General features: G+C 41.1%; 1 protein-coding gene across 2 annotated transcripts in view; it reads right to left on the bottom strand.

Moving 5' to 3' along the window:
- bend5 (BEN domain containing 5) overlaps positions 1-25,360 on the bottom strand; it is a 51,717-nt gene that overhangs the window by 5,637 nt on the left and 20,720 nt on the right. Inside the window, exons 3-6 of one of the 2 annotated variants that reach the window (XM_063066210.1) lie at positions 22,697-22,958; positions 15,587-15,879; positions 15,293-15,503; positions 4,603-5,126 (exon numbers count right to left, since the gene is read on the bottom strand). In XM_063066210.1, coding sequence (XP_062922280.1) covers positions 5,086-5,126; positions 15,293-15,503; positions 15,587-15,879; positions 22,697-22,958 — 807 coding nt within the window. In that variant the 3' untranslated portion in view covers positions 4,603-5,085. Of the gene's footprint in view, positions 1-4,602; positions 5,127-15,292; positions 15,504-15,586; positions 15,880-22,696; positions 22,959-25,360 lie in introns of those variants that run through there. The other variant, XM_063066202.1, reaches the window with a different exon arrangement.

Raw genomic sequence — 25,360 nt, 5'->3', positions numbered from 1 at the left:
TGGATGGGAGACATTGTCCAAGATGGCATGCAACTTGGACAGCATCCTCTTTTCAGACACCACCGTCAGAGAATCCAGTTCCATCCCCACAACATCACTGGCCTTATGAATGAGTTTGTTGATTCTGTTGGTGCCTGCTACCATCAGCCTGCTGCCCCAGCACACAACAGCAAACATGATCGCACTGGCCACCACAGACTCGTAGATCATCCTCAGCATCATCCGGCAGATGTTAAAGGACCTCAGTCTCCTCAGGAATTAGAGACAGCTCTGACCCTTCTTGTAGACAGCCTCAGTGTTCTTTGACCGGTCCAGTTTATTGTCAATTCGTATCCCCAGGTATTTGTAATCCTCCACCATGTCCACACTGACCCCCGGATGGAAACAGGGGTCACCGGTACCTTAGCTCTCCTCAGGTCTACCACCAGCTCCTTAGTCTTTTTCACATTAAGCTGCAGATAATTCTGCTCACACCATGTGACAAAGTTTCCTACCGTAGCCCTGTACTCAGCCTCATCTCCCTTGCTGATGCACCCAACTATGGCAGAGTCATCAGAAAACTTCTGAAGATGACAAGACTCTGTGCAGTAGTTGAAATCAACCTATAGCGGGGAAGTGATTGACCACCCCCCCCTTCCCCCACCAGTTAGACTGTTTGTGGGAACTTTTTTTATTCTTTCTCACTTTTCTTATATTTATATTTGTGCACTTGTATTGCTACAGTGACATTGTAATTTCCTTTGGGATCAATAAAGTATAATTTATCTACTTAAGGTTATAATTTAGAAACATAGAATATAGGTGCAGGAGTAGGCCATTTGGCCCTTCGAGCCTGCACCGCCATTTATTATGATCATGGCTGATCCTCCAACTCAGAACCCCGCCCCAGCCTTCCCTCCATACCCCCTGACCCCCGTAGCCACAAGGGCCATATCTAACTCCCTCTTAAATATAGCCAATGAACTGGCCTCAACTGTTTCCTGTGGCAGAGAATTCCACAGATTCACCACTCTCTGTGTGAAGAAGTTTTTCCTAATCTCGGTCCTAAAAGGCTTCCCCTCTATCCTCAAACTGTGGCCCCTCGTTCTGGACTTCCCCAACATCGGGAACAATCTTCCTGCATCTAGCCTGTCCAATCCCTTTAGGATCTTATACGTTTCTATCAGATCCCCCTTCAATCTTCTAAATTCCAATGAGTACAAGCCCAGTTCATCCAGTCTTTCTTCATATGAAAGTCCTGCCATCCCAGGAATCAATCTGGTGAACCTTCTTTGTACTCCCTCTATGGCAAGGATGTCTTTCCTCAGATTAGGGGACCAAAACTGCACACAATACTCCAGGTGTGGTCTCACCGAGGCCTTGTACAACTGCAGTAGTACCTCCCTGCTCCTGTACTCGAATCCTCTCGCTATAAATGCCAGCATACCATTCGCCTTTTTCACCGCCTGCTGTACCTGCATGCCCACTTTCAATGACTGGTGTATAATGACACCCAGGTCTCGTTGCACCTCCCCTTTTCCTAATCGGCCACCATTCAGATAATAATCTGTTTTCCTATTTTTGCCACCAAAGTGGATAACTTCACATTTATCCACATTAAATTGCATCTGCCATGAATTTGCCCACTCACCCAACCTATCCAAGTCACCCTGCATCCTCTTAGCATCCTCCTCACAGCTAACACTGCCACCCAGCTTCGTGTCATCCGCAAACTTGGAGATGCTGCATTTAATTCCCTCATCCAAGTCATTAATATATATTGTAAACAACTGGGGTCCCAGCACTGAGCCTTACGGTACCCCACTAGTCACCGCCTGCCATTCTGAACAGCAGTTACAATGGGTGACTGTTCACCACACTTTTGAAAGGTCAATGCACAGTCAGAGGAGTTGCTTTTCAGATCAGTTGCATAATCATAACCTATTTGGATCTTTGTAAAATGTTGGCATCCTGATGCTGAGGATCATATCAGTGATGTAACCTGGGGTCATCAGGTGTTTCGGGTCTTTCAACATCAACACCCTCACCCAGATGACCCAGCCAGGGTTGATCAGGTCCTGGCTTGTTTCCCAGCAGCATTGGTCCATGGTTCACACCTCTTGATCCGTAGCCATCTGGAGGCTTGCTCAGCAGCCTCTATTATAGTCCTGATGGGTCTTTTCTTTGCAGCCATGGAGAAAGTAGGTTCGGCACAGCAAGCGGCAAACAAAACCTCTATATTCCACCTCTATGGATTTGCATCTTGCCCTCCGCCCTTCTCTGCAACTGCTCTGGACATTAAATCAGTAGAACTGCCTCCAGTTCAGCAAGCATAAATGCTGAGTTTTGGGGCACTCGTACAACACAAGGCACTATATTGGACAGCAAGTCTTCAGAAGTGGTTAATCTACAGCTTAAGAAAATGCCAGCAGGGAAGCAATGGATGACTGGCAGTTAGTTGACAGGAAGCAGTCATAAGGCCTTAACTGCATGTCTCCAAAACCATTTATTTGTGTAAGAAAGTGGTGCAGGTGTATGCATCTCTGAAGAGTTCACTTAAATCCAAGATCAGGTACAGTGGGCGAGTCAACTCCATAAGGATGCATGAGCGAAAGTCCAAGGGAATTAGCAGTAGGAGATTTAATGGGGAAGACAATATACAGGCACTTCAGTGGTCATAAATGAGCATCCTGAGTGGTTCTTTTAACTCTGGCATCAGGGTCAAAGAGCCACAGGGCATTCTCAAAGAGAAGGGTAAATAATCAGAAAATGTGGTTGTGCATATTGCTAAAAAGGACAAGTATTGAGGGAGAAAGGTGAGGAAAAATATCAATCCTAAAGGCAGAACAGAGAGGGTACAATACAGGAAATTCAAGGCTACATCACACCTATTGTAATGCAGAGAACAACTAAACCAGGACTTATTGATCAGAATGTGGGGACAGGGTATACGACGTTGCTATCAAAAAGACATGTTTGAAAGAACTGGAAATTCAACATTCCAGAGTACAGAATCATAATCAATAAATACTGCTTAAAGTATGAAAGACAGATAAGGCGTGAATTTTAAGATGTGCCCAGGAAAGTTTTGTAAACCTGTATGTGGATATTCCTGTTTGAGAAGGAGTAGCAACACACACAAAATGCTGGAGGAACTCAGTTGGCCAGACAGCATCTATGGAAAGAAGTACAATCGACATTTCAGGCAGAGACCCTTCTGTCCTGCCAAAGGGTCTGGGCCCAAAAAGTCAACTGTACTTTTTTTTCCATAGATGCTGCCCGGCCTGCTGAGTTCCTCCAGCATTTTGTGTATGTTGCTTGAATTTCCAGCATTTGCAGATTTTCTCTTGTTTGAGAAGGGGTAGTACTGGTCTAACCTTAGGGAATTCAGCAAGGAAGCACTTTGAAAATGACCATAGCTGCAAGTTTCATCATAGCTGTGAAAGGAGATAAGGATGGTCCAGGAATCTGACTAAAATAGATAGAGCAGCTAATTGCACTAAATCTACATCCAACAACTTGGGAGTCATTCAAAAGTGGAAAAGAAAGGGTTCACAGCCAGAGGTGACAGTAATGGACATTAAGTACAAGAATTCCTGCATTTTAAAGGATATTTTCCATTTAAAATAATTAAAAAAGCAACATAAAAGGCAGGTATAGAGAGAAGTGAAAAAAGAATAAAAGTAGTGACTAGAGAAGGGGAATGAAATATTACTGCAAGACAATACTGAATTAATTTGAATGCAAACACAAGGAAATCTGCAGATGCTGAAATTTCAAGCAACACACATAAAAGTTGATGGTGAACGCAGCAGGCCAGGCAACATCTCTTGGAAGAGGTACAGTTGACGTTTCGGGCTGAGACCCTTCATCAGGACTAACTGAAAGAAGAGCTTAGCTGCCTGGCCTGCTGCATTCACCAGCAACTTTTATGTGAATTATTTTGAATATATGTTAAGGGCAAGAGGGCAACTAAGGAAACAGAAGTATGATTAAATTGGCAATCTGTGCTGAGAAGAACTGATGCAGATTCTCAACCTGAAATATTGACTTACATCTTTAGCCTCTATAGATGTTGCTAAACCCAAGAAGTTAGTCCAGTGTTTGATGGATACTTTGAGGCAACAGGTCTGATGCACATTTCACTAGGCCCCATGTGGGAAATTAGTATAAAAGGCTAGAGTCCATGGGACGCAAGTAAAACTGGCTTGTTAGGAAGCAGAGGTGATGAAGAGTTGGTTTTATGACCAGAAACCTGTAATCAGAAATTCCCCACAGGGATCAGTAAAGAATCTTCATTATTTGCTATGTATTTTAATAAATTAGATACTAGTATACATGATTAGTAAATTTGCAAAAAAAAATTATTTGGAAGAGAATATTTGTAAGCTACAGTGAGACTGTTCAGCTGAGAAAATGGACAATTATGGGGAGTCAAGTTCTATGGATATATTTTCCTTGGAACAGAGGTGGTGGGCCGGTGTTTTAACAGAAAGCAGCAGAAGAGGACAAGGTTTACAAGGGAATCTGAGAAAGAGCTTTTTCCATCAAGAGGGCGAATGCAATCTGAAGGCACTGCTCAGTGGGTGATAGTGACAGCACTCTCAATTAATATTATCAGCATGTAGATAACACTTGAATCCCCAAGACATGGAAGGATATAAACCAAGTGATATTAAATGGAAATAATTTACTTGTATTTAACGGTTGACACGAAATGGTGGGCTGCAGGGTCTGTTTGTGTTGTTTGAATCGATGACAATGACTATGTGAAGGGGAATACAAATTCTACAAGGACAAAACAAACAGCAATGATGCATGGAAGAATAAATCATTTAATAGATAAGCAGACAAACATTAACCAAGTGACAGAAAAAAACTAAGCAACTTACAAACCACCACTAATTAGCATGAAAAGTTCAAAATAAACAAGATAACACAGACCATAAAATTAGCAAGGGTAAAAATGTACAAATTTGTCTCACTTCATGCCTGGTTAATTATCAGCCTATAGTTAAGATAGGATATGTCAAAATTCATAGTACATATGTCACCACATACAACCCTGCCCCTGAGATTCTTTTCCTGCAGGCATACTCAGCAAATCTAGAGAACAGTAACTGTAGACAGGATCAATGGACAGCAAACTGCAAATATAAACAAACAGTAATAAATAACAAGCATAAAATAACATGGGCAACTCTATGCAGGCTGAAAACTATCAATTTTCCTCTTAAATATACTCTTGATACTTTTTGCCAAAAATGGACTACAGTGCCTTTTTTTAAAGAAATTATGTTCCCTATAATTCATCTTTAGAGGAGCTAGAAGGACAAGCTTCAAGGTCATCTTTCATCTGTCGTGATATTCTTATGAAATTTATGGAACAGGACTGCAATGGTGATGTGGGTGGGTGGGGTGAGTGAAGGAACAAAACTGATTGACTGCTACAGTACATAGCACAGCAACGCTAGTTACCTATTCAAGGTTACTGCCATTTGCACGTTGGAGGGGCGGGGGGGGGGGAGAATGATGTTTTTGTTTTTCTTTGAACAGATAAGTTCGATAGCTGTTTATTTCATGGCTCTCTACGGGGAAGATGAATTTCAGGGTTGTATGCTACATACTTCGATAATAAATGTATTTTGAATCTTTGAAGATTAATTTACAGCAAATGAAGACAGAAACAGTTCAAGCAAAATAGTAAAAGGTCTTCCAAAGCTCTTTCAGAACCCAATTATACTAATCTCAGATCAGTGAAGACTATAGATGCTAGCCACCTTGCCAAAAACAGCCAGAATTTCATTAAATAACTGAAAAGACCACGATCAATAAACACAAAGCAGCCACAACAGAGCATGGAGATCTTCATAACCAAATAGTTAATAAAGTGATCAGATTAAAAATGACTAACGGTCCAAAACCAGAAACAAACCTTTCAGAATAGTGCAGCAGTAAGTGGCAGCAGATACATTTTGCACTTTGCTGTGTGCATTTGAGACTTTGGGAGCTGGTACAGAGACAATGGGCAAGGGGTCTGTTTCCGTGCTATACGACAGCATGACTAAAGTATAACTGATACAAAAAGAAATCCACATTTATATAAACAGTATGGATAAAAATGATTTCTCAGTTATTCAACAGAATAAAGAGCTGGGGGGAGGGGATGGAAGACAGCTACATGGTGATAGGTGAAGCTAGGCAGGTAGGAAATATAAGACCATAAGACAAAGGAGCAGAAGTAGGCCATTCGGCCCATCGAGTCTGCTCCGCCATTTTATCATGAGCTGATCCATTCTCCTATTTAGTCCCACTCCCCTGCCTTCTCACCATAAGCTTTGATGCCCTGGCTACTCAGATACCTGTCAATCTCTGCCTTAAATACACCCAATGACTTGGCCTCCACTGCTGCCCGTGGCAACAAATTCCATAGATTCACCACCCTCTAAAAATATTTCTTCGTATTTCTGTTCTGAATGGGCGCGCTTCAATCCTTAAATCATGCCCTCTCGTACTAGACTCCCCCATCATGGGAAACAACTTTGCCACATCCACACTGTCCATGCCTTTTAACATTCGAAATGTTTCTATGAGATCTCCCCTCATTCTTCTAAACTCCAAGGAATACAGTCCAAGAGCGGACAAACATTCCTCATATGTTAACCCTCTCATTCCCGGAATCATTCTGGTGAATCTTCTCTGTACCCTCTCCAACGTCAGCACATCCTTTCTTAAATAAGGAGACCAAAACTGCCCACAGTACTCCAAGTGAGGTCTCACCAGCGCCTTATAGAGCCTCAACATCACATCCCTGCTCCTATACTCTATTCCTCTAGAAATGAATGCCAACATTGCATTCGCCTTCTTCACTACTGACTCAATCTGGAGGTTAACTTTAAGGGTATCCTGTACGAGGACTCCCAAGTCCCTTTGCATCTCAGAACTTTGAATTCTTTCCCCATTTAAATAATAGTCTGCCCGTTTATTTTTTCTGCCAAAAGAAAAGGCTGGAGTGGAAGGAATCTGAAAGAGGAGAGAGGACCATAGAGGTGAGAAGCAGTTAAAGGTGACAGTGAGGAATAGAGGAGAATGTGTTTACTGAAGGAGAAATTGATACTCATGCCATCAGGTGGGAGGTTACCCCAACAGAATACAAGGTTCACTCTGAGGGTGGTCTTGCTGTGGCAGAACAGGTGTCCATGGATTGATGTTTGGCTACTGGGAAGTTCCGCTTTTGATGGTGCAGAGGTGTTTGACAAAGTGGTCCCCCAATTTACCTTGGGTCTCACCAACGTAGAGAAGGCTGCATCCGGAGTACTAGATTCAAAGATTTCTAGGTGAAATTCAGAGTTCAGCAGAGGAGGACAAAGGGCTTAATTAGGAAGGGGAAAAAAGATTATGAGAGAAAACTGGCAGAGAACATAAAAACGGACTGTAAAAGCTTTTATAGATATGTAAAAAGGAAAAGACTGATAAAGACAAATGTAGGTCCCCTGCAGACAGAAACAGGTGAATTGATTATGGGGAGCAAGGACATGGCAGACCAATTGAATAATTACTTTGGTTCTGTCTTCACTAAGGAGGACATAAATAATCTTCCAGGAATAGTAAGGGACAGAGGGTCCAGTGAGATGGAGGAACTGAGTGAAATACATGTTAGTAGGGAAGTGGTGTTAGGTAAATTGAAGGGATTGAAGGCAGATAAATCCCCAGGGCCAGATGGTCTGCATCCCAGAGTGCTTAAGGAAGTAGCCCAAGAAATAGTGGATGCATTAGTGATAATTTTTCAAAACTCGTTAGATTCTGGACTAGTTCCTGAGGATTGGAGGGTGGCTAATGTAACTCCACTTTTTAAAAAAGGAGGGAGAGAGAAACTGGGGAATTATAGGCCGGTTAGCCTAACGTCGGTGGTGGGGAAACTGCTGGAGTCAGTTATCAAGGATGTGATAACAGCACATTTGGAAAGCGGTGAAATCATCGGACAAAGTCAGCATGGATTTGTGAAAGGAAAATCATGTCTGACGAATCTCATAGAATTTTTTGAGGATGTAACTAGTAGAGTGGATAGGGGAGAACCAGTGGATGTGGTATATTTGGATTTTCAAAAGGCTTTTGACAAGGTCCCACACAGGAGATTAGTGTGCAAACTTAAAGCACACGGTATTGGGGGTAAGGTATTGGTGTGGCTGGAGAATTGGTTAGCAGACAGGAAGCAAAGAGTGGGAATAAACGGGACCTTTTCAGAATGGCAGGCGGTGACTAGTGGGGTACCGCAAGGCTCAGTGCTGGGACCCCAGTTGTTTACAATATATATTAATGACTTGGATGAGGGAATTAAATGCAGCATCTCCAAGTTTGCGGATGACACGAAGCTGGGCGGCAGTGTTAGCAGTGAGGAGGATGCTAAGAGGATGCAGGATGACTTGGATAGGTTAGGTGAGTGGGCAAATTCATGGCAGATGCAATTTAATGTGGATAAATGTGAGGTTATCCACTTTGGTGGCAAGAACAGGAAAACAGATTATTATCTGAATGGTGGCCGATTAGGAAAAGGGGAGGTGCAACGAGACCTGGGTGTCATTATACACCAGTCATTGAAAGTGGGCATGCAGGTACAGCAGGCGGTGAAAAAGGCGAATGGTATGCTGGCATTTATAGCGAGAGGATTCGAGTACAGGAGCAGGGAGGTACTACTGCAGTTGTACAAGGCCTTGGTGAGACCACACCTGGAGTATTGTGTGCAGTTTTGGTCCCCTAATCTGAGGAAAGACATCCTTGCCATAGAGGGAGTACAAAGAAGGTTCACCAGATTGATTCCTGGGATGGCAGGACTTTCATATGAAGAAAGACTGGATGAACTGGGCTTGTACTCGTTGGAATTTAGAAGATTGAGGGGGGATCTGATTGAAACGTATAAGATCCTAAAGGGATTGGACAAGCTAGATGCGGGAAGATTGTTCCCGATGTTGGGGAGGTCCAGAACGAGGGGTCACAGTTTGAGGATAGAGGGGAAGCCTTTTAGGACCGAGATTAGGAAAAACTTCTTCACACAGAGAGTGGTGAATCTGTGGAATTCTCTGCCACAGGAAACTGTTGAGGCCAGTTCATTGGCTATGTTTAAGAGGGAGTTAGATATGGCCCTTGTGGCTACAGGGGTCAGGGGGTATGGAGGGAAGGCTGGGTTCTGAGTTGGATGATCAGCCATGATCATAATAAATGGCGGTGCAGGCTCGAAGGGCCGAATGGCCTACTCCTGCACCTATTTTCTATGTTTATATGAATGGTTAGATGTAGCACTTTGGACACTTTTCAAGGCTAAGTGCTGGGAGGGACGAATGAACAAGGGAAATCACAGAGGGAGCGACCCCTCAGAAAGCAGAGAGAGAGGGAAGTAAAGAATAGTGGTAGGATCCCTTTGGAGATGGCAGAAGTTGCGGAAAATAATGCTTTGGATGCGGAGGCTCATGGGGTGGTAGGCAAGGACGAGGAAATCTATCACTCTTAAGGCAGACATTCGGGTAAGCATCAGTGGTGGAAGAAGGGAAACTGTGTTCTTTGAAGGAGGACATCTTTGATTTTTGAAGTTAGCTGATTTGGGGCTGTTATGAAAATGAGTAATAGTTTGATTGGAGCAGAAAGGAACATGCTGTCAACATCTCTGATGTCATGGAAAGGAAAGCAGCATCTTGGGAACAGATGTGGTAGAGACAAAGGAACTGAGAAAGGGAATAGCATTTTTTAAGTAAACCTGGAGGGAAGAGGTATAGTAAAGATAATTGTGGGTACTGGTAAGTTCATAAAATGTCAGTTGACAGTTTGTCTTCAGAGATGGAGACAGAGCCAGAGAAAGGGAAAGGACGTGTCAGAAATTGACGGAGGGAATTTAAGGGGAGTGAAAGCTTGAGGCAAATGATCTTTGACAATCAAGAACATCGGGTGAAACTGCGATTTAGAAAACACATCCAATTCCTACCCGACATTGAAGTTAGCTGACTTTGGGCCGTAATAAAATGAGTAATAGTTTGATCAGAGCAGAAAGGAACATGCTATCAGCACTTAATATACAAATGAGTCAGAAGAAATTCTACCGGATGTTATGGGGTAACTGATCAAAAAAAGTGCAATTTAATAACAGTGCCTTCTACACAAACTTGACACCGACTAGCACAATAAATTCCCTTTCAAAAGCATTTAAATACTCTACAACTTAAGATGGATGTACAAATGAAATCCCAAACCAGCCATTTAAAGGTACCTCAATAATCGACATCCAGCATCACAACCCCTCTCCCCTCCCCACAACTCAGCCCTTAAGCTAACAGTAGTTGCTTATACAAAGAATGACAAGCATTATCTTTGCATATTCCATTCCCAATGACTTCAAACACATTTTGCAAGCAAAATAATCTTGTGCTCCCCTTTGAATTTAACATACCGTATTTATTGCTCATAAATGAAAGAATGGGGATACTAAAGGCATATTGGTTATTTGCCTTGCAGAACATCTCCATTCAGCTCAAAATTATACCCAAACTTCTACTTATATGTAGCACAATCTCTTCTGACCTCTCATTTATTGGTATCCCACACTGCAGGAATAAAGACCAATACAATTTTAAAGAACAATTCCACATCTTCTGCAAGTAGCTTACATCAACACAGACCAGGTACTGGAGGTCATCAACTCTACTACCCTCATATACACCTCAAGTCCAAGATCTTCTTTCTTTACTTTTAGACCATAAGACACAAGAGCAGAATTAGGCTATTTGGCCCATCAAGTCTGCTCCACCATTCAATCATGGCTGATCCTCTTCCCCCGCACCCCCCCACCCTTCTCCCTGCAACCATTGGTGCCGTGCCTGAACAAAAACCTATTAATCTCTGCCTTAAGTACACACAAACACACCTAGTGACCTGGCCTTCACAACTACCTTTGGTAACAAATTCACCACCCTCTGGCTAAAGAAATTTCTCTGCATCTGTTTTAAATGGACACCCCTCTATCCTGAGATTGTACCCCCTTGCCCGAGCCTCCCCCACCATGGGAAACATCCTTTCCATACCTACTCTGTCTAGCCCTTTCAATATTCAAAAGATTTCAATGAGATTCCCCACCACATATCCTTCTAAATTCCAGCAAGAACATGCCCAGAGTCAACCGTTCCTCATATGATAACCTTTTCATTCCCAGAATCATCACTGTGAACCTCCACTGAACCCTCTCCAATGCCAGCACATCTTTTCTTAGATGAGGAGCCAAAAATTGTTCACAATACTCGAAGTGAGGTCTCACCAGTGCCTTATAAAGCCCCAGCATCACATCCCTGCTCTTGTATTCTAGACCTCTTGAAATGAGTGTTAATATTGCATTTGCCTTCCTTACCACTGATTCAACCTGCAAGTTAACCTTTAGGATATTCTGTACAAGAACTCCCAAGTCTCTTTGCAGCTCAGATTTTGACCCGGATCTGGGTCATACCCTCCAAATATCCCAACCTGCCTCTCGGTTTTTTTGCACTACCTTACTTTCCATTTTTCTATTAATGATTAATAATTTAAAAATTTAATATTTACTAATTTTTACTATTTTTAATATTTAATATTTGTAATCCAGGGAGCAGAAAGCGCAGAATCAAATATCGCTGTGATGATTGTACGCTCTGGTATCAATTGTTTGGCGACAAAAGTATAAAGATTTTTGGATTTTCTCCCCATTTAGAAAATGGTCTGCACATTTATTTATTCTACCAAAGTGCATGACCATGCATTTCCAACTTTGTATTTTATTTTGTCACTTTCTTGCCCGTTCTCCTAATCCAAGTCCTTCTGCAGCCTTCCTGCTTCCTTAACACTACCTGCCCCTCCAGCAATCTTCATATCATCTGCAAACTTGGCAACAAAGCCATCTATTCCATCATTTAAGCAACACACACAAAATGCTGGAGAAACTCAGCAGGCCAGGCAGCATCTATGGAAAAAAAGTACAGTCGACGTTTTGAGCCTTTGGCAGAACTGTAGGAAAAAAGATGAGCAGATTTAAAAGATGGGGAGGGGAGAGAGAAACAAGGTGATAAGTGAAACCAGGAGGGGGAGCTAGAAAGTAAACAGCTGGGAAGTTGATGGCGAAAGAGATACAGGGCTGGAGAAGGGGAAATCTGATTGGAGACGACAGAAGGCCATGGAAGAAAGAAAAGGGGGTAGCAGCACCAGAGGGAGGCAATGGGCACGCAAGGAGATAAGGTGAGAGGTAAAAGGAGATGCAGACTGGTGGCGGGGGGGGGGGCCATTACCGTTAGATCTAGAAATCAAAGTTCATGCCATCATGTTGGACACTACCCAGATGGAATACAAGGTGTTGTTCCTTCAACCTGAGAGCAGCCTCGTGACAGTAGAGGAGGCTATGGATTGACATATCAGAATGGGAATGGGAAGTGGAATTAAAATGGATGGCCACCGGGAGACACCCCATCTTCTGGTGGACCAGTGCTCGGCAAAGCGCACTTCCAATTTACGTCAGGTCTCACCGATATACAGAAGGCCACACTGGGAGCATGGGCACAGTCTGTGACCCCAACAGACTCGCAGGTGAAGTTTCACCTCACCTGAAAGGATTGTTTGAGGCACAGAATGGTAGTGACGGAGGGGCAAGTGTAGCACTTGTTCCACTTGCAAGGGTAAGTGTAAGGAGGGAGGGGCAACTGGTCTAGGGAGCTGGGTAGAAAGCAATCCCTGCAGAAAGCTGAAAATGTGGTTGGGAAAGATGTGCTTGGTGGCGGGATCCTGTTAGAGACGGCAGAAGTTCTGCTGAATTATGTCCTGGATGCAGAGGCTGGTGGGGTGGTAGGTGAGAACAAGAGGAACCATATCCTTGATAAGGTGGCAGAATGGGGTGAGCAAGAGCACATGAAATGAAAGAGATATGGTTGAGAGCAGCATTGAAGGTGGAGGAAGGCAAGCCCCATTCTTTGAGAAAGGAGGACGTCGCCTTCATTCTAGAATGAAAAGCCTCATCCTGAGAGCAGGTGTGGTGGAGACAGAGGAATTGAGAGAAAGGGATGGTGTTTTTACAAGTAGCAGTTTGGGATGAGGTATCATCCAGGTCACTGTGAGAGTCCATGGGTTTACAAAACCCATCAGTAGAAAAGCTGTCTCCCGAAACAGAGACAGTAAGATCAAGAAAGGGAAGGGAGGTGTTGGAAATGAACCAGGCAAATTTGAGGGCAGGTTGGAAGCTGTAGGGAAAATTGATGAGCTCCGCATGTGTGCAGGAAGCAGCACCAATGCAGCCGTCAATGTAGTGTAGGAAAAATGGGGGTGTGGACACCAGTGTAGGCTCAGAACATACTGTTCCAAGTAGCTGACAAAAAGGCAGACATAGCTGGGGTCCATGCACCTTTTGTTTGGTGGAAGTGGGAGGAGCCTAAGGAGAAGTGATTAAGACTGAGGACTAGTTCTGCTAGGTGAAGGAGAGCGGTAGTGGAGAGGAACTAGTTGGGTCTGGTGTCTAGAAAGAAATGGAAAACTTTGAGGCGTTCCTGGTGGGGGTTGGAGGTATATAGGGGCTGGACATCCATACTGAAAAGATGATGATCAGGGCCAGGGAACTTGAAATCATTGAAAAGATCCAGTGTTTGAAGTGTCACAGATGTAGGTTGGAAGAGACTGAACTGGGGGGATAAGACAGAGTCAAGGTATGCAGATACAAATTCAGTGGGGCAGGATCAAGCTGAATCAATGGGTCAACAGGGACAAGCGGGTTTGTGGATCTTGGGAAGGAGGTAGAAACGGAAGGTGCGGAGTGTGGGATTTCTTCTGCTATAACCATTCTTTGGTGGACTAACATGTGTCTAGGATCGTTGTCTTACTGCATGACCCACTTTCTCGAGCTTCACTTCACCAATGGATACCCTGATATTTTCCTGTAGAATTTGCTGGTACAATTCAGAATTCATAGCTCCTTCAATGATAGTAAGCCATAGTGGTCCTGGTGCAGCAAAGCAGGCCAAACCATAACACTGCCACCACCATGTTTCACAGATGAGGTGAAGTTCTTATGCTGGAATGCAGTGTTTGCTTTTAGCCAAACATAATGCTTCTCATTTAAGCCAGAAGTACTATTTTGGACTCATTGGTCCACAGAACATTCTTCCAATAGCCTTCTGGCATATCCACGTGGACTTTAGCAAACTTTAGATGGGCAGCAATGTTCTTCTTGGAGAGCAGAGGCTTTCTCCTTGCAATCCTGCCATGTACACCATTATTGTTCGGTGTTTGCCTGATGGGTAGACTCATGAACACTGACATTAGCCAATGCAAGAGAGGCCTGTAGCTCCTTAGATGTTACCCTGGGGTTCTTTGTGACCTCCTGGAATATTACACGCCTTGCTCTTGGAGTGATTTTTGTTGTTTGACCACTCCCAGTGAGAATAACAATGGTGTTGAATTTCCTCCATTTGTATACCATCTGCCTTACTGTGGATTGGTGGGGCGCAAACTCTTTAGAAATGGTTTTGTATCCTTTTCCAGCCTGGTGAGCAAACAACTTTTCTTTCCCCCTGAGGTCCTCAGAAATCTCCTTTGATCAAGGCATACACTTCCAAAAACCTGTGTGAAGATCAGACTTTGAAAGTGAAGACCCAGGTTTATGTTCTTTAAATAGGACAGGGCCTCCCACACTCACACCCGATTGTCATCCTATTGATTGAAACACCTGACTAATTTCCCTTTAAATGAACTGATAATCCTGAAGGTTCACATACATTTTCCAATAAATCCATGTAATATTGGGATCATTTTTTTCAATAAACAAACAAGTATAATATTTGTGTGTTATTTATTTAATTGGGTTCTCTTTATCCAGTTTTAAGACTTGCGTAAAGATCTGATCATATTTTAGGTCACATTTATGCAGAAACAGAGAAAATTCTACAGGGTTTACAACCATTCTAGCACAATTGTAGATTGTCTGTATGAAAAGTGCTCTATAAATAAGTTATTGTTATTTTTGTTTGAAAAAATAACCAGAGGTGATATATCATTTAGTTTTAAAAAAGTGCTGATTACAGCTGTTTCTGAATTTTGTTGCAAATATAATGTTTCATTTGCAAGTGATCTGAAAATAGACACCTTCACATGTAGTGATTTATAATGGAAAAAGATAACAAGTGCTTCAAAAAACATTGTGGCACCATCCTCACCAATTTGATCGAAGCAAAATGACACAATTCGCTGTATGTTTCGATGTACATATGACAAATAAAGCTAATCTTATAAAACAAACTAGGCAGTAGAAAGCATTCCTCAAGCTTACCTTTAATAATCTGCACTTTGTAGGGAGAAAGAGGTGGTTTAGGGGATGATTTTGTTGAATTGCATGCAATTCCAGTGACACTTCTGTCCTTCAGGGTATCCACTCCCCACACAGCTACGGCCAAACACTTCGTAAATCTTGAATCACTTGGCTGACGTTTCACTGTTTCCCACTTGTCCTCATCAATCCATATATTAGCTCCTATGTGAACCTATAAGCAAATAGTGTTAAGACAATAAATTTAAGTTGCACATGCAAAACGCAGGTTTATGTAACAGAAATATTTTCTATTACCTTTCCATCCTGAACGGAGTAAACACTGGGCTGGGCCATAGCAATGGCTTGTGTTGCAGCCCATGGACATGACACCATGCTGTTTCCATTTTCAGTCTGACTCTCCAGGTGGTCACTAGTACTTGGAGCTGGAAGGAGAGGGTGAGGACTTTTCTTGCAGGGATAAATTCTTTGTTGCATGTTTAAATGGTCTTGCAGAATTGAAGTCACTGGAGGACTGGAAATTAGCTGATGGGCAGATGTGTTTTCAATTAACTCCTCTTCGGGATTGGAACCATGGTACTGTTCTGGTACTGAAGATAGAAAAGCAAGCAAATACATTTTAATGGTTAATCAATTACTAATTCAAGAATTACAACATTTAATTCTGCTTTTGCTGTCTTTTCCTTTAACAGCTAGAATAAAGATAGAAAAATCTATATGGACTGCAAATACTCAATTTAAAAACAGGATTAATGAAAAACAATTTAAATAGGAAAAGGGGAAGAAAACCAAGGATGAAACAGAGAACCGAATGACCACAGCAGTTTTAAGTACAGAACCACTGACAACTTAATATCTTCCCAAATGGAAGCCGCTGTGCAAAATTAAGTCACAAAGAAAATGCCCATATCATTGGGGCTCATGGAGCTCAGCCAGACATACTCACACAAACCAATTTCTTACAACCCAATTGTACATCAGATTAGCTATTTACAAAAATGTTCCAAATACATTAGTATGGGCAAAAGGAAATTTAATCTCAACTAAATTCACATAGTGGTGCTAGAAAATTTGTGAACCCTGTAGAATTTTCTCTATTTCCGCATAAATGACCTAAAATGTGATCAAATGTCATAAAACTAGACAGAGAATCCAATTAAATAAGTACACACAAAAAGCATTGTACTTTTTCATTATTTATTACATTCATTTGTTGGGAAAAGTATGTGAACCCCTGGGGTAATGCCTCTTACATATGCTATTTGGAGTCAGTTGTTCCAATCAATGAGATGAGATTGGAGGTGTGGGTTGTAGAGGTGCCCTGCCCTATATATTAAAAAAAAAGACAAAGTCAGGTTCTGAAGAAAGACCTGTTTATGTGCACCATGCCTTGAACTTTCATAGGAGCTTAGAAGAATTGTACAGATGTATGAAGCTGGAAAAGGCTACAAAAGCATTTCTAAAGACCTGAGTGTTCATCAGTCCACAGTAAGAGAAACTGTCTACAAATGGAGGAAACTCTGTACTGTCACTACTCTCCCTAGGAGTGAGCAACCTGCAAAGATCACACTGAGAGCACATAATGCAATGTAGAAGGAGGAGAAAAAGAACTCAAGGGTAACAGCAAAAGACATGCAGAAATATCTAGAACTTGCTAAAGTCTCTGATCATGTATCCACTATAAGAAAAACACTGAACAAGAATGGTGTTCGTGGAAGGACACCACTGCTCTCCAAAAAAATATTGCTGTACGTCTCAAGTTTGGAAAAGACCACCTGGATGTTCTATAATGCTTCAGGGACAATGTCTGCGAATAAAGGTTGAACTTATTGGCAGAAATGCACATTGCTATGTTTGGAGAAAAAAAAAAGGGCACTGCACACCAACACCAAAATCTCATCCCATCTGTGAAGCATGGTGGAAGGAGCATCATGGTTTGGGGCTGCTTTGTTGCCTCAGGGCCTGGACAGCTTGCAATCATTTTGTGGACAATGAATTCAAAATTGTATCAAGACATTTTACAGGAGAATGTCAGGGTAGCAGTCTGTCACCTGAAGCTTAATTAGGAGGTGGATAATGTAACAAGATAATGATCCAAAAGACAAAAGTAAATCGACACAGAATGGTTTAAAAAGAAAATCCGTGTTTTGGAATGGCCAAGTCAAAGTTCTGACCTTAACCCTAAAGAAATGTTGTGAAAGGACCTGCAGCAAGCAAGCAGTTCATGCCAGGAAGCCCACCAACATCCCAGGGTTGAAGCAGTTTTGAAGGAGGAATGGCCTAAAATTCCTCCAATCTAACGTGCAACACTGATCAACAGATACTGGAAATATGTGGTTGACATTATTTCTGTACCGTGGGCAGGGGGAGGGGGATCACACCAGTTACTGAAAGCAAACGTCCGCATGCTTTTTCCAACAAATACATGTAACATTGGATCATTTTTCTCAATAAATGAACGAACAAGTATAATGTTTTTTGTGTTATTTAATTAGGTTCTCTATCTAGATTTAGGACTTGCATGAAGATCTGATCACACTTTAGGTCACATATGCAGAAATAACAGAAAATTCTACAGAGTTCACAAACTTCGTAGCACCATTGTGATTCAGCTGAGTTCACTTATTTTGCTTCCTATTCTGGGTCGATCACAACCCCAGCTCATGAGATACTGCCATTTTTATTTTGCATTTAAACAGAACAGATGAACTAGCTGGATTAATAAGAAGCCCTTTTTAAATAAACACACTCCAACATGTCTACTTGATGTTAAAGCCATTAAGGTCAGCTGGCACAGATTCTTCGGAAAATTTCTATGGCAACACTTGTTTGAAGCAGCATTTAAAAGGAGTATCCTATATTCCAGTTCTAGTCAAATAAAGGAATTCTGTGCCTGCCACATTATTGCACAAGGATAACCCTGAAAGGAAAACTATTTCATCCTACAATTTAAGCCACTGTTTGCACAAAGTATGCACTCTTTAGTTACCGGAAGACTCAAACCTCCTCTGACACAAGTCCAGAAAATGAAAGGCATTCTGGTGAGACTTGGGGACTATTCTCCATGTTCATAGAATAAGTATTTCAGAATCAGTTTTAATAGCGCTAGTACATATTGTGAATTTTGTAGCAGTGGTACATTGCAATATATAATAAAAACTATAAAATACAGTATGTGCAAAAAGAGATGGAAAAAATACCAAGGTAGTGCTCATGGGTTCATTGTCGATTTAGAAACCTGATGACAGAAAGGAAGCTGTTCCTGAAACCTTTCACGTCTCTCTTCGGCCTCCTCCTTGATGGTAGCAATGAGAAGAAGGCTTGCCCTTGGGGATTGGGGTCCTTAATGATGGTATCAATCATTGTAATTATACTCTAAGAACTACAGGTTCTCCCCAGTTTATGGGCAGCAGCACATACATGTTATAGCCTGAAAGCATCTTCTACCAGGTGGGGATGGGCATTCACAAATGACTTCTTTCCCCAAACTGCAAGAATCAAATTGGGCAGAGGTGGGAGTGTGAGGAGAACTGCTCTCACTCAGTTAGTGAGGCCAGCTGACAGTGACTCCTCCAGCTCCTGCTCACTCTGCAATCATGCAGTTCTTATGATCCTCTCCCTCATTCTGCTTTTGTTCATTTCCAGGTTATGAACAGCTCTCCAGATCCGTTTATGTCATAAACTGCTGGTTGTTGAGAAAAATAACAATTAGTTTTTTTTAAATATTGGCATCTAGGACCTGAAGTAGAAAACTGATGCCAGCCTCCAAGGACATGATCTGCTTTGATCATTAGAAGTCTGGCTGGCAAGTTAAACACAAACAGTGTGCCAACTCTCTGTAGTCATGTTAGAAAGTGTACTATCAAAGAGTGAGGTTTTAACTGTCAGGCATGTCAAATAGAATAAACCTCAACAGTGAAAGTTACTTTCTATGTCTTTTGCAGGACAATCACATTCAACTTGTCCATATAATCCCACCTACATTTTCAGCAGATACAAGAAACTCATGAAAACTAGAACATATTTCAATTCTCTGCAGCAATTAGTAAGCACGCTGACCACAAGTGCACAAGCCAGACACTTCCAAACGCTGATTCTGTTAACTGAAGGGATGAAAATGAAGTAACTGCCTAAGTAGATTATGTTTGGTACCAGATTACAAGTGCATGTTCTAGTGACTGAATGCAACTTTGATATTAAGATTAATACTTCACCATACTCAAGGGACTACATTCTGCAATGGTGTTCAGAATCATCTTCAAAAACTCATTGAGTTCAGTGGATTACAATGTTAACTGCATGTTCAATTTTAGTTACAATAAACTTGTACAATTTATATTATATGGCATGATAGAACTCCTCTGGTGTAACAAGATAAACTTATCTGTTTACTTTTCCCCACTCTACACTAAAAGTCTCAGATGACTCACTGTATAAGGGTATCAATCCAAGGTCAAGACTTACTGAAGATAATTAGAGGTCATGCTTCTTTGACATTTTTGATTTTGTAATAACATTCAAAGCAATCTATGCCAGCTCTCAAAGTAATCCCATTACCACTCCAATTTCCCTATTACCCATTTGTCCCCTGCATGCCAATTAATTCTCTCAAATCTATCTTTCCTATAGAAGGGATAATTTATAATACCCATTTAACCCTACAACCACTCACACTTTTGGGGTTTTGGAGGAAACTGGGGTGCCAGCAGAATATTGTAATACATTACTGCGTCAAAACTTACTTTCTAGTAACAGTCTTGTTTTGGACCACATACAAGGACAAGCCATTTGCCTCTCCAAGCATATTTAGCCTAGACATTTTATTTCAGTTCAAATTCCATTAATTTCTCCACTGTAGGGAGGAGTTAGGAAAAAAAGCAGTGCAATTCCAAATTACTAAATGTAGCATGTCCTTTCTTTTTAAATAAAATCGAATATTTGGTAAATAACAAGAATGCAGTTGAAAACAGTGCTACAATTTAGTGATAATTTTTCAAAACTCGTTAGATTCTGGACTAGTTCCTGAGGATTGGAGGGTGGCTAATGTAACCCCAATTTTTAAAAAAGGAGGGAGAGAAAAACCGGGGAATTATAGACCGGTTAGCCTAACGTCGGTGGTGGGGAAACTGCTGGAATCAGTTATCAAGGATGTGATAACAGCACATTTGGAAAGCGGAGAAATGATCGGACAAAGTCAGCATGGATTTGTGAAAGGAAAATCATGTCTGACGAATCTCATAGAATTTTTTGAGGATGTAACTAGTAGAGTGGATAGGGGAGAACCAGTGGATGTGGTATATTTGGATTTTCAAAAGGCTTTTGACAAGGTCCCACATAGGAGATTAGTGTGCAAACTTAAAGCACACGGTATTGGGGGTAAGGTATTGGTGTGGGTGGAGAATTGGTTAGCAGACAGGAAGCAAAGAGTGGGAATAAATGGGACCTTTTCAGAATGGCAGGCGGTGACTAGTGGGGTACCGCAAGGTTCAGTGCTGGGACCCCAGTTGTTTACAATATATATTAATGACTTGGATGAGGGAATTAAATGCAGCATCTCCAAGTTTGCGGATGACACGAAGCTTGGCGGCAGTGTTAGCTGTGAGGAGGATGCTAAGAGGATGCAGGGTGACTTGGATAGGTTGGGTGAGTGGGCAAACTCATGGCAGATGCAATTTAATGTGGATAAATGTGAAGTTATCCACTTTGGTGGCAAAAATAGGAAAACAGATTATTTTCTGAATGGTGGCCGATTAGGAAAAGGGGAGGTGCAACGAGACCTGGGTGTCATTATACACCAGTCATTGAAAGTGGGCATTCAGGTACAGCAGGCGGTGAAAAAGGCGAATGGTATGCTGGCATTTATAGCGAGAGGATTCGAGTACAGGAGCAGGGAGGTACTACTGCAGTTGTACAAGGCCTTGGTGAGACCACACCTGGAGTATTGTGTGCAGTTTTGGTCCCCTAATCTGAGGAAAGACATCTTTGCCATAGAGGGAGTACAAAGAAGGTTCACTAGATTGATTCCTGGGATGGCAGGACTTTCATATGAAGAAAGACTGGATGAACTGGGCTTGTACTCGTTGGAATTTAGAAGATTGAGGGGGGATCTGATTGAAACGTATAAGATCCTAAAGGGATTGGATAGGCTAGATGCAGGAAGATTGTTCCCGATGTTGGGGAAGTCCAGAACGAGGGGTCACAGTTTGAGGATAGAGGGGAAGCCTTTTAGGACCGAGATTAGGAAAAACTTCTTCACACAGAGAGTGGTGAATCTGTGGAAATCTCTGCCACAGCAAACTGTTGAGGCCAGTTCATTGGCTATGTTTAAGAGGGAGTTAGATATGGCCCTTGTGGCTACAGGGGTCAGGGGGTATGGAGGGAAGGCTGGGGCGGGGTTCTGAGTTGGATGATCAGCCATGATCATAATAAATGGCGGTGCAGGCTCGAATGGCCGAATGGCCTACTCCTGCACCTATTTTCTATGTTTCTATGTTTCTAAAATGATTAAGTAAAGCCTTTGGAAGATCACAGCTGGAGAACCACAGAATCAGGTTTATTATCACTGTCTTATATGATGTGAAATTTGTTGTTTTGCTGCAGTGAAGACATAAATTACTATAAATTAGAAAATAAACAGCACAAAAAAGAATAAAGACGTGTTCACACATAGTTCAGGTATCTGAATGTGGAGAGTTAAGAAATTGTTTCTGTATCATTAAGTGCGTGGCTTCAGGTTCCTGTACCTACTGCAATTAGAAGTATTAAAAGAAATACAAAGCAGATTCGTGAGTATGGTACCTGGTACAAGTATAAACATTAAGACTTGCAAAATTGATGAGGGGAGGGGATTAAGTTTGAGGCACTTGCAAACTATGAAGAGATGAAACAACAAGTATTTTAAACATGTCAGTTAAATACCTCATATTATACTTCTTGAAATACCCAAAGTAGAATGTCCCAATATAATCAAGACAGCAGCTCCAGGACATCACCAGTAATTTACCCCCATATCTACATGGCCTTGGGAGTTTGCGAAGAGGACTGAAAAAATTAACAGCAAGAGGTGACAATTTAAAGAGAAGGTATATTCTGTAGGAAATGCTCCTTTAATGAAACTAATAAAAACCCTCCTATATTAAAAAAATTCACATCCACGCTAAGTAAAAGTCATTAGGTCTGGAAAATGTAATACTAAATTGGTAGCAAAGCAACATGCACTTTTTTTTTTAATTACACTAACAACCAGATTTTAATCATCCAATCAGATGAATTTTAATAAGCCTACCACTAGGTATGAAAGATGTATGAAGATGAAGATAACAGAACACTAAGAATTCATTTACAAGTTCACCTTTCCAAACACTAATAGCTTGCTTCCACTAGCTTTTTATTTTAATGAAGACTTACGTCTAAACAACTTCAAAAGCAACGCATTTTGAAGATCCATATTGAGGTCCCTCAGCCTTTGTAGCTCAGAAGCCATATGTTCGTAATCTTTTTGCTTTTCTTCAACAAACCGAAGTTTTGTTGTAACTCTTTTAAGCTCCAAAATTAACTTCTTATTGTTAGCCTTGGCCCGGGAATATTTGTGTTTCAGTTCATCAAAAATCTTCAACGTTTGGTCATCATCATCGTCACTGCTATCTTCAAAGCAGGAGATATCTTGCTCCTGAGAGAAACAAAATAAATGATTTTCAGTATTCATTCAGTCAGGGAAACAGATAGCTGAAGTAACCTTATTCTCTACCGGAGCAGAATCGGATTCTTCCAGATATAAATGAGGAGTAATTTTAAGATGTCTAGCACATTTGACAGATGGTAAATTATTAAATTTATAGAATACAAATGACATTACATACAACTTTTTAGAGTAAACATACTAATTTAAAAGACAGAATGTTCATTGCACAGAGTGCAAGATAGTTGAATTTCTATTTTTCACTTCTCCTTTGCAGTGTAATTGCACACATTGTCTGAACAGAATTAGCTGTCATAGAAAACAAACAGCAATGTGCTTTTTATTACCTCCAAAAGCTAACACATTTTCTGCAGCTTGCATTACAGACAAATACATATGCTAAAATAAATTCTGGCTTTCTAGAAATGTCTTTTTGGAGACGATTCTTCTGACTTTAATTCTTTATCGTCAATCATCCGTGGCAATTATTGTGATAGCAAAAAGGTAGAGGTCAAAGTCCAGTGTTAATTAACAGATCGGCATCTAAAAAATGTTAGCAATATTTCCTAATAGTTCAAATGTTGAAGTCGGAGCTCATGAACAGACTAAAAACTGGTTTTCACTATATTAACTCTTTCACATGAAGGGAATACATTCAATTTAAACTCTCACAAAATAGAGAAGGGATAAAATCTTGAGATTTTCCATTCCTTTTTATTAATTATCCCATGAAAACTGAGCGATTCGCCAACAGTTGAACCCAAAAGAGACTTGTATTTCTACAGCATGACCTATTTACCATCAATGAACTACTTTGGAAATGTCGTGACTGCTGGAAACATAGGAACTTGGCCTTTACATAGAATGACTAAGCACCAGAAGACCCAGTTGCAATCAACACACAAGATGGAAATCTTGAAAAAAAAATGGGCAGACTGAATATTGAAAATAATTTGAGGCAATAAATTTGCCCAGAGTAGAAATGAGTAAACAGTAAGCTATTTGTCACATGCCTGTGCAAAACAGTAAATTGAACCAGGTTCAATTTTGTTGTTTTCCCCTCATTTGTTTTCAGCTCTATGTCAATTTACAGAATTACTGTAAAATATCAGCAGAGTACAAAACATGTTGGCGTATGGAATTTGAGGCAACTTGAGTAGTGAAGTCATTTGGATCAGTGACATGTTGAAATGACATACAGTTGCAAGAAATAAAAAGTTTGTGAACCCTTTGCAATTATCTGTTTTTCCACATTAATTACTCATAAAATGTGGTCTAATCTTCATCCAAGTCACAATAATAGACAAACACAATCTGCCTAATCTAATAACACAAACAATTGTACTACTTCTCAGAAATACTGAGTACACCATTTAAACAATCACAGTTGATGTTCAAAATAAGTACGTGAACCTCTGGGGCAATGTCAGGTTACTAACAGTACCCGCTCTTCTCAAGAAAGATCTGTTTATGTGCATGATGCCTTGATCAAAACAACATTCAGAGGACCTTAGAAGAACTGTAGAGATGCACTAATCTGGAAAAGGTTAAAAAAGCATTTCTAAAGACCTGAGTGTTTATCAGTCCACAGTCAGAAAAACTGTCTACAAATGAAATAACTCTCCCTTGGAGTGAGCATCCTGCAAAGATCACACCAAGAGCACAACATGCAATGCTAAAGGAAGTGAAAAAGAACCCAAGGGTAACAGCAAAAGACATGCAGAAATCTCTGGAATCTGGTAAATTCTCTGTTCATCTGTCCACCACAAGAAAAACAGAACAAGAATGGTGTTCATTGAAGGCCACCATGGAGGAAACCACTGTTCTCCAAGAACATTGCTGTATGTCTCAAGTTTGGAAAAGACCACCGAGATGTTCTACAATACTTCAGGGACAATGTTCTGTGGATAGATGAGGCAAAAGTTAAACTTATTGGCAGAAATGCACATTGCTATGTTTGGAGAAAAAAGGGCACTGCACACCAACACCAAAATCTCACCCTAACTGTGAAGTATGGTGGAAGGAGTATCATGATTTGGGGCTGTTTTGGTGCTTCAGGGCCTGGACAGCTTGCAATCGTTGAGGGGACAATGAATTCAAAATTGTATCAAGACATTTTACAGGAGAATGTCAGGGTTGCAGTCTGTCACCTGAAACTTAATAGAAAGTAGTTAATGCAACAAGACAACAAGATCCAAAAGACAACAGTAAATCAACAATAGAATGGTTTAGAAAGAAAAAAAATTGTGTTTTAGAATGGTCAAGTCAGATCCAGACTTTAACCGAATTGAGATGCCGTGGCAAGACCTGAAGAGGCTATTCCTGCAAGGTATCACAGAAATTTTAACAAACTGAAACAGCTTTTGTATGGAGAAATAGTCTAAAATTCCTCC

This window comes from Mobula hypostoma, chromosome 1 (genome assembly GCF_963921235.1).
Source record: "Mobula hypostoma chromosome 1, sMobHyp1.1, whole genome shotgun sequence".
NCBI lineage: Eukaryota > Metazoa > Chordata > Chondrichthyes > Myliobatiformes > Myliobatidae > Mobula > Mobula hypostoma.
The sequence above is the reverse complement of the archived record's forward strand: the minus strand, read 5'-3'. Positions and strand labels throughout refer to the sequence as shown.